This window comes from Ovis canadensis, chromosome 3, assembly GCF_042477335.2.
Source record: "Ovis canadensis isolate MfBH-ARS-UI-01 breed Bighorn chromosome 3, ARS-UI_OviCan_v2, whole genome shotgun sequence".
Classification (NCBI taxonomy): Eukaryota; Metazoa; Chordata; class Mammalia; order Artiodactyla; family Bovidae; genus Ovis; species Ovis canadensis.
This window is the reverse complement of record NC_091247.1, coordinates 232163405-232173192: the sequence shown is the minus strand read 5'-3', so window position 1 is coordinate 232173192 and position 9788 is coordinate 232163405. Positions and strand designations below refer to the sequence as shown.

Sequence of the window (9788 nt, the reverse complement as noted above, 5' to 3'; positions counted from 1 at the left end):
TGGGTAAGGAGTTATCCATTTAATTTAGAAAAATTTACTCCTAGTCCTAAATACTACAATTTTCTTTACAAAGCGGAAGAAAGTACCTGTGGAGGCTGGAGCCAAGTCTGCCAACCTCCATGTGAGAGTAGCTCCGAGATAACCAACCAGTGTGTCTACACTGGGGCAGGCTTATCTCCACTGGGGCAGGTTATCTACACGGGGGCAGGCGTGACTGGGGCAGGTGTGTCTACACTGGGTCAGACCCGACTACAGGAGGGCCGGCATGTCTACACTGGGGCAGGTCCTTCCCTTGTTTGCTATACATTCTTTACCAGGAGTTCTGCGTTTGGGGAAAGTTTAAAGCTACATCTTCCAGACAAATGAGAGCCAGCCGAGGTTGGATTCAGCTCCCGGGATGTTGAAAAGCTCCCAGCCCCACAGGACCAGTGGGCAGCTGAGCCGGGCCACAGCGCTGATGGTGGTGCTGCGCTCAGGAAGGAGGTCACAGTGTCTTCACTGCTAGAGACAACCCAGGGCTCTAGGACCACTCTGGCCGCCGTGACCACCCTTGGCACGGAGAAGCCCTGAGCAGGCAGGCGGCAGACAGAGCCACCTGCGGGGGTGTGGCCTTTGGGAAGGAGGCCGCCGACGCCCACAGGGAGGGAGCTGGCTCTCCCCCGCAGGTCGCCATGTAGACCCGCAGACCGAGGGTGGAGCGCGGGGAACCAAGGTTCCTGGGGCACTCTGAGCCCCTCCTGCCCTTGGCACACCCAGTGAGGGGCGAGGAGCAGAGCTGGGGGCGCACAAAGGTCCGCGGGCCCCGCCCCCCTCCACCAGGGTCTAATTGCACCTCCACTCCCACCCCCACCCTCCCCTGCACCGGCACCGTTCAGATGCCCATTCTGCGTCTAAACTCTGAACCTGCTCCTTCTTCCATCCCACCTCCCACCTCCCCCAGGCCACCTCCCAAAGACACAGGGGTCCCTCAGGTGTAGGGTGAGCGGGCCCCCCCGTGGGCCACAGCCACAAGGGGGCACTTAGTCTCAGCCGGGAGCCCCTCCAGGTTACGCGGAGACCTTCGTGCTTCATCCAGCTCGGCGCTTCTCATGATGTACTCTGCATATAAGTCAAATAAGCAGGGTGATAATTTACAGCCTTGACGTACCCCTTTTCCTATTTGGAACCAGCCTGTTGTTCCATGTCCAGTTCTAACTGTTGCTTCCTGACCTGCAGGTGGTCTGGTATTCCCATCTTCTTCAGAATTTTGCACAGTTTATTGTGATCCACACAGTCAAAGGTGTTGGTGTAGTCAATAAAGCAGAAATAGATGATTTTTTGAAACTCTCTTGCTTTTTCTATGATCTAGTGGATGTTGGCAATTTGATCTCTGGTTCCTCTGCCTTTTCTAAAACCATCTTGAACATCTGGAAGTTCATGGTTCACATATTGTTGAAGCCTGGTTTGGAGAATTTTGAGCATTACTTTACTAGTGTGTGAGATGAGTGCAATTGTGCGGTAGTATGAGCATTCTTTGGCATTGCCTTTCTTTGGGATTGGAATGAAAACTGACCTTTTCCAGTCCTGTCACTACTGCTGAGTTTTCCAAATTTGCTGACATATTGAGTGTAGCACTTTTACAGTATCATCTTTTAGAATTTGAAATAGCTTTGTAGGACTGGCTGAAGAAGCACAAGCCCTATTTGCTGCATAAAAAACAGTACAGACCTAAACATATAAAGACTGAAAAATGAGGAGGAAAAGATTTTCCCACACAATGAAGGTCAAAAGAGGTGGAGTGGCAAATTGTTATATCAAATTTAAAATAACAGAAGATGCTGCAAGTTAAATGACATTTCAGTCGAAGAAGAAAATTGTTAACATATGCACTCAAAAGCGTATCCCTACAGAGACACAAAGGGGAAACTTGAGTAACTCGAAAAGAAACACCTACACCAATAAGGGTCAAAACAGAAGAACCCTTTACACGAACTGGAATGCAAATTGTGTCTTCAGTACATTGCACCCAAGTGGGAATAATTATTAAGTGCATAGTTTTTCAGAAGCCAATTTGGGGGTCACTTAGTAAATTTAATAAAATTTTGTATCAGGATCTTTTTGACTAACGTGTGAGCAAAGGCATTAAGTACAGAAAAGAAGCACCAAAAACAATGATGAAAATTACTGGAAAAAAGGGGAATCAAAAAATTCATAGATGATAGACAGACTAAAGGGAAACTAAAAGCCCCTAACAACGCATAAAGCAATCTCAATAAGCAGAGAAAAGCTCAGAGAAAAGAAAGAAATGAAAAGGATTTAAAGTTAAAGGTAATAAAAAATAAAGACAATAATGAAGAAAGTAAATAAACAAAACTATAGTTGAAGATTACAGAAACAATAAGATCACAATGAATCAGGACTATTTTGACATAAATGACAACTTCAGGAGAAAAGGATATGAGTTTAATAAGTTCAACCTCAAAGAATGAAAGACATCCAGAAACTGTAAGAAAAATTACCAAGCTCTGAGATCCCCAACTATGGTGGAACTCTCTTGAAAGAAAAAGGCTGATCTTCACAGTGAGTTTTCTAAGTCACTTTGAAAGCTCTTAGAACGCGCATGTAAAACACCTCCGAAAACAAGGCACAGTCTGTCCTGGCCAATGGCCACAAATTTAGAATATTACAGGCAATACACAGATGAAAATAGATCAAATTCAACAAGAATATAGAGCAAAACCACAAATACACATACTAATCAAGTCTTAAGAGAGGCCACAGATCCTTCAAATAATCTCAACATACTTTTTGGAGTCAACTACAGAAATAATCAGAAGAAAAGAATGAATGCAGGTTGGAAAAAGGAAACAGTGGGACAGGAAACCCTTGTGATGCCATCAAAATTGTGTTTAAGTTAATGAAGCAAAATGTCCCAGGATAGAAATATAGCAGAAGTCTGTTTTCCAAATTCCCCTTAATGAAAAAAAAAAAAGAATCAAATCACATTACCAATTACAACATAATAATACAGCTAGGGACAAAGGAGCTGTGAGGGAGAGAGGAGAATTCCATGCTCCAGGGTGGGAGAATAAAATATTGTGGAAAATATTATATATAACCTCAAACAATTATCATGGGCAATTTTTCACAAGATTTAATCTTCCCCAGTCAAAGAATATGCGTGTTCACTCAGAGACAGCTAAGCAGATTAAAGAATGGATGGAGGCTAGAGGATAACAGTGGATATTAATGACCATCTTTTAAGTGGTGCTGGGAAAACTGGCCAGTATGTAAAAAAATTGAGAGCCATGTGCCTACACAAAAAATAAAACGCAAAATGATTACAAAGTCCCCTGTAAAAACCATAACTTAACTTTTAAAAACTTATTTATTATACATAAATATAACAAGCAATCTTATCTAATTATTTCAGCAAGAACCTTCTGTGATCCTACCCCGCAAAATGAAAATAAAAACAAGACCTATAAATTAAAGTTAAAAACTTTGTACAGATAAACCAGGTTGAAAAAACACCTCAGAAAGGGAGAAAAAAGAATAAAATGAAAAAAGAAAAAAAATAAACTGACAAAGGAGATTACTTCCGAGACTATTTGGGCGCTAAATAACTCAATAAGAATACACAGCCCAATAAAAATGGGCACAAGGCAAACACTCTTCGAGTATATGGATGCTAATAAAAAATGAAGATGCTAAAATAAACGTCTCCTTTTAGCAAAACTACATGAGACAATGGAAATATCAGAAACTCACAATAATGTGTGGAGAGTGTGGGGAAAGGGGAAAGTGTTCACTGTGGTGGAATTAAAGAACACTAGAGAAAGGCCATGGATAGTCCTCAAAAAAAAAAAAAAAAATCCTGGAAGTGAACAGCTAACCCGCACTGGCATACCGTGATAAAACCACCACTGAAACAGGCACGACTCCAAAATATGCTAGTAAATACACAGCAAGCACTGTTTATCAGCCAAGGAGATAGGAAGGAAAAAGAAATTGATGACTGTGGAACCAATGTGGAATATATAAAAAGACTGTCGAACATATGAAACGGATAAGCTATACAAGAACCCATCTGAGTCACTTGCAGAAAAGGTGCACGAACAATTATATCATGGAAAATAAATGAGGAAAGGAAAAGACACAGAGGGAATCTAGAACATGATGAAGAAACATTTACAGCTAGTACAAGGGGAAATAATGAAAAAGGCTACATAGAATGGGGCGGGGGGAGAGAGGAGGATGGGAAAGAGAAAAATAGCGGGAAAATAACGACCATGTAAAAAGAAAAGCCGGGGAATGCGCTGTGGACTCAAAGTGGGGCCTGCTATAATTAACACCTGGGTAAAACAGGTGGTCGGGTAGAGAGGGACATGAAAAAAGTACAGATATTTTCTTAGGACAGAAATACATACACTCATTAAAATACAGTTAAACGTGGGATTTGGAGAAATGGAACATTCGCAAAACTCTAAGGGAACTAGGAGAAAAGAACTAAACTAAAGTGATGAAAATGAAACGAAAGCTACTAGTACAATTTAAGAAGGCTGAAACAAAATGCTAAAACACAATAGTTGAAACTTGGACTTTGATGTTGTGAGAAAACAAATTGTAAACTTAAAATACGAAAACAAACTGAACAACTAGAAAGACACTCTGCACGAGAGAAAGAGGCTGAACCAACAGGAAGAGAAGAATTGCAACTTTCGTGCTAAGTGATCTGCACGAGAATTTTGAGACGTGAATGTATAAGCCTACATTGGTTATCTTAAAAAGACAAGCAACAAAAAACAAAAAAAGAAAATAACATATAAGCATGATTAAAAGAAGAAAGCAAAAACAAAAAAGGAAAGAAAAAAAAAGGAAAACAAAAAAGACAGGGAGAGAGGAAAGGAGCTGAGGAAATGAATCCAAAGTTGCAGCAAGCCTATGTCTTTCGGAATGAGCTCGCTTTGGGGCTTGACCAACGGCCCTGAAGGGAGAGAAGCATATGTGCCCCTCTCCCAGCATCTTTTGGTGCCAGGACCCTGAACGCTAGGAGAGTGTCCAGTGAGAAAGCATTGAAATCGGAGTGGACCTCACTGGAGAACAAAGTTGAAGCAAGGGTTTATTGTTGTCTGGGGAGGGATTGTCCTCAGGCAGGGGTCTGGGGTGGGGAGACCCCTAAAGGGGAGAGGGTAGGTGGGCAGACATGTTTCCAGAAGTGTGTTAGGATGTGAATGGTGAGCCCACGGAATTCCTCTGCAGTCCGCATTTGTGTGCTGAACTTGGAAGACCTGCAGTGAATCTCTAGCGGACAAGGCTGGAAGGCCAATGCCCTCGAATCATTCGCATCCAGAGTCCTTTGGCACAGGCGGCCAGGTCAGAAGTGCCTGTGGGGCTTTGCCGGGGTCCAACCCCCGCAGGATCCAGGGGAACCTGAAGGAAAAGTGGCCTCAGCAGATGATTTAGAGAGAAATAAGGAAAGAATATTGTAGATAAGAAAATAGAGGAGAGAAAGAGGCTGATATTCCTTGGTTTCCATAGAAAGTCAATAAAACTTCGAGACAAGAAGTTTGCCCCGTTCACGGAGGCCACAGGTGCCTTCCTGGTCTCCCAAGGGAATGAAGATGCAGAACGTCTTCCCGTTCAGGTCTTAGAAACCCGGGCAGATAAGTGAACGCAGGGAGCCTCTATGCTCCAAGGATCAGCCTGAAAAAGAAAGTAAGAGAGAAAAACAGAGAAAAAAGAAAAACACGGGGTTACCAAGCTTCTTCAAGTGAGGTCCATTGTTTTTATTTTCAAAAGGGTCTTTTATACCTTTACTTGTACATAGAGGGAAATGAAAGATGCAAAGTCATACAGAGTCAGCCCAAACATTACGTCTATTTTGTCTTTATCGAAATCAAGATTATTTCTGTAAACCTTTCCCAAAAACAATATTGTGTACATTATCTTCTGGCCTTGGAGGCCTGTGAACATTTTATGACCCTCTTTTGATAAAGGCTGTTCAACCAGAAAACTTATTTTCCCTTGAAATGTTTTTTCTTATATTTCTAATCTATATCGGCCTCAGAAAGTATCAGAGTTACATTCTCACGAAGCAAAGATGCAGTGAGTTACAAGAAAGAACCAATTAGCTCAAAAGTCTGATGTGGTTAATTTCAGGCTACACCTGTTTTTCTTACTTTCCAACTATGTTAACTAATGCACTCCCAGGTGCACAGTGGATTAGAGATATGGGAACTCAGCAGCAAGCATTGGCCCAACAAAGAAATCCTATGCCTAGTACTACTCGAATAACTGTTAACTCTTTGAAAGGCTCTATGTTTTAGGCTTTCTATGCCTCTCACAGTAGGGAGGCTGTAAATAATCATATGATTAGGTGCAACAGTCTGGATATATTTGCCAAGCAAGATATAATGCTAAAAGAGGGGGTTTTGATTGGAAATATTTCTCTCATGCACAGGAGACTTATTAGCTATAGTTCTAAGATGATTTTCTCCAGAGAAAGTGGTCAAGAATAGCACCCAGTTAATGTTAGAGGAGATGGTGAAAGTCATGAAATAGTAAAACAGACAGATACTGGTTTTGGAGTGGATGCTCGAGAAAGACTAGGGAGCCCATTGAGTTCTCAAGACTTGTTTAACAGTTCTCTACCACACGACCTTGTCATGGCTGGGATCTCCCGGGGTGGCTCCAGGCAGGGCTTCGTCAAGGGGAATTCGCCGAGAAAAGTGTCGGTGGTTGGATGGCGGGAGTGGGAGTGGGCAGGCCCTCGGCCGCCTCAGCGAATGAGGAGCTTGCACATGCGGGGGTGGGGCGGTGGGAAAGCCCCCAAAGGACCGAGGGGGTGGAGAACGGGCCCTTTTTGGAGACGACGGTGTGAGGGAAGGAGGCACCGGCGTGCAGCTGCAGGTAGGAGATGGAAAACCTCGTGGGCCTTGTTTGCAGAGACCCGGGGGCTGCTTCTGAGCACGGGAGAGGTGCGTGTCCGGCTCCCTTCAACGTCTTAGCCGGAGGGCAAGGTGGTCGGGCCAGCGCCGCTGGTGCGGATGCCCTTCGGGGACCCTCTGTCCCTGAGGGGCCGTCGCCGGCAGTCGGGCGCCCCCAGCGGGGTGACTTGGCTCCCGGGTCAGCGGGGCTGGCGCCTGGCCAGAAAGTCGCCCTGAGTTGGAGGGGGCCGTGGGGGGTGGGCGCTGGGCTTCAGAATCTGGGGAACACGTGCTACGTGAATGCGGCGCTGCAGTGTCTGAGCCACACGCCGCCCCTGGCCAGCTGGCTGGTGTCCCGGCAGCACGCCACCCTCTGTCCGGCCGGCGGCTCCTGCACGCTCTGTGCCATGCGAGCTCACGTGACCCGAGCCCTCCTTCACGCGGGAGAGGTGATCCGGCCCCACAGGGACCTGCTGGCGGGCTTCCACAGACACCAGCAGGAAGATGCCCACGAGTTTCTGATGTTCACTCTGAGTGGCATGCAGCAAGGGTGCCTGAGTGCATCCCAGCCGTCGGGCCACGCCTCCGAGGACACCGGCGTCATCCGTCAGATCTTTGGGGGGACGTGGAGGTCTCAGATCCAGTGTCTCCACTGCCTCGGTGTCTCGGACACGTTCGACCCTTATCTGGACATCAGCCTGGATATCACGGCGGCTCAGAGTGTGGAGCAAGCTCTGAGAGAGCTGGTCAAGCCCGAGAAGCTGGAGGCGGAAAATGCCTATGACTGTGGCGTTTGTCTCCGGAAGGTGCCTGCCACCAAGAGGTTGACTTTGCACAGCACCTCCCAGGTCCTGGTGCTGGTGCTGAAGCGGTTCACACAGCTGAGCGGGGCCAAAAGGGCTCAGGAGGTGCGCTATCCCCAGTGCCTGGACGTGCAGCCCTACACGTCTGAGCGGAAGGCAGGGCCACTGGGCTATGTGCTCTATGCCGTGCTGGTGCACTCCGGGTGGAGCTGTGAGCGAGGACACTACTTTTGTTACGTCCGAGCGGGCAACGGCCAGTGGTATAAGATGGACGATGCCAAGGTGACCGCCTGTGACGAGACCGCTGCCCTGAGCCAGAGCGCCTACGTCCTGTTCTACGCCCGGGAGGGTGCGTGGGAAGGGGGCGCTGGGGGAGGGGCAGTGGCCCCCCTCGGGGCTGACCCCACAGACCCCGGGCAGCCTGCAGGAGACGCCAGCGGCAGAGCTCCTGGGTCGCAGGATTCCCCGGGGGACACAGAGGCCGAAGGGATGAGCTTAGAGCAGTGGAGACGCCTGCAAGAACACAACCGACCGAAGCCGGCCTTGGAGCTGCGCAAGATCCAGGCTGCCCTGCCTGCCGGCGCGGTCGTGATTCACCGGTCCAGACACGGAGGAGGGAGAAACCGCCCGCCGCCCGCCCAGGAGCACCACCGGCTCGACCGTCCCAGCACGGACACCCCGCCTCCGGGGCCGACGGACGTCGGCCACCGTCCTTGTGCCAGCGGGAGGGCCAGAGCGACCAAGGGGAGGAACAAGAAGCCGCGGCCATCTCTGGGGCTGTGGCGGTAGGCCGGCTCTGATGCACACGCGTGCAGACGCCCAGGCACACCCTGCATGGGGCACGCCCTGGGCGACGCACCAAGAGTGCCGACAAGGAGCGAGTTCCTCTCTGGCGGTGAGGACGATGCGGCCTCCGGGGGGAAAAGGCGGGGCCGGGAGTGAGCCCGGGGTCTCGGTGTTCCCTGGGAACGGGTTTGTGCCCGAGCGGCTCAGCTCTCGAGGGCTGGCTCTGCTGGGAAGTCGGCGGAGCGAATGGGGTGCGTGAGCGGGTCTGAGCACGGTGCCAGGGCCTGCCACTTCTGCGAGGGATGTCCGGAGCCCTTCGGCGGGGAGGTGCAGGGAAGAGCGGGTGCAGGTCCACGCACCGTGTCCTTCCGGCCGGCCAGGCTCTCGAAAATGCCCCAGACGTCGAGCAGCGTCCGGGGGGGGGGGCGGGGGGGGAAGATGGGCAAGCAGTCTTTATGGGTGGCTGTCCTCGGGAGGCCTCGGGCTACTAGGCAGAGGGTCCGGCAGGAATGAGGCGGGGATCTGTGCGTCCCCGGCAGGACGCTCGTCCGCAGAGTTCCCTGGGGCTCCATTTCCGGTGCAAGGAGCATGCTGGAGAAGCGCCAAGTGCCAAACAGGAGAAGCGATCCACGATGCCATGAGCACCACCACCGGCACCACCAGCACCGACACGAAGGCCAAGGGGAGAAAGGCGAGCCAACTAGTCCCAAAGAAACCTCTCCACCAGCTGTGCACCGGGGCCTAGGTGGAGATCCGTCGCGCAGCGTTCATTTCCGAAAGCAAAGGTCCTCCCCGCACTGAGGAAAGGCCCGAGCCTACCCTAGATTGGGATAGCAAGACAACTGGACCTCCGACCCTGCCCGTCCTGCCTGGCAGTCAGTTGTGTCTTCCAGCTGGGCCCCGGACACACGCCGCTGGACGTGAGGAGATGCGGCCGGCCTCCAAAGTGCCTGGGGCGGTGGGGAAACTGTCCTCCCCTAGCTGCTTTCTCGACTGCCTCATGATTCCCGTGACCCGGTGGAGGGGCGCCTGAGGACCTTTATCGATCACCTCTTGCGTTTCATTTCTGTTTCTTGGCTGACGGCCGCGAACCCCGAACCCTCCAGCAAAGGGCACACCGGGAATGTGCGGTTTAACATCTCAGACCTCGAGGGACAACTCTGGCTGCTGACTGCGCGAGGCGGCGTGGCAAGCAAGAGAGAACGTTCCGATGGCTCGTTTTCCCCGCATGGTTCCCTACAGCGCACCATGCCCTCCACACGTGGATTGGAAAAAGAATGATGAGCAGTAT

General features: G+C 49.6%; 1 protein-coding gene across 1 annotated transcript; it reads left to right on the top strand.

Moving 5' to 3' along the window:
- The first annotated feature begins 6898 nt into the window (after positions 1–6898).
- Positions 6899–8500, top strand: LOC138436467 (ubiquitin carboxyl-terminal hydrolase 17-like protein 6). Its single transcript, XM_069582036.1, has one exon. It carries the CDS (start codon positions 6899–6901, stop codon positions 8498–8500), a length of 1602 nt encoding a protein of 533 aa, XP_069438137.1.
- Positions 8501–9788: the final 1288 nt, after the last annotated feature.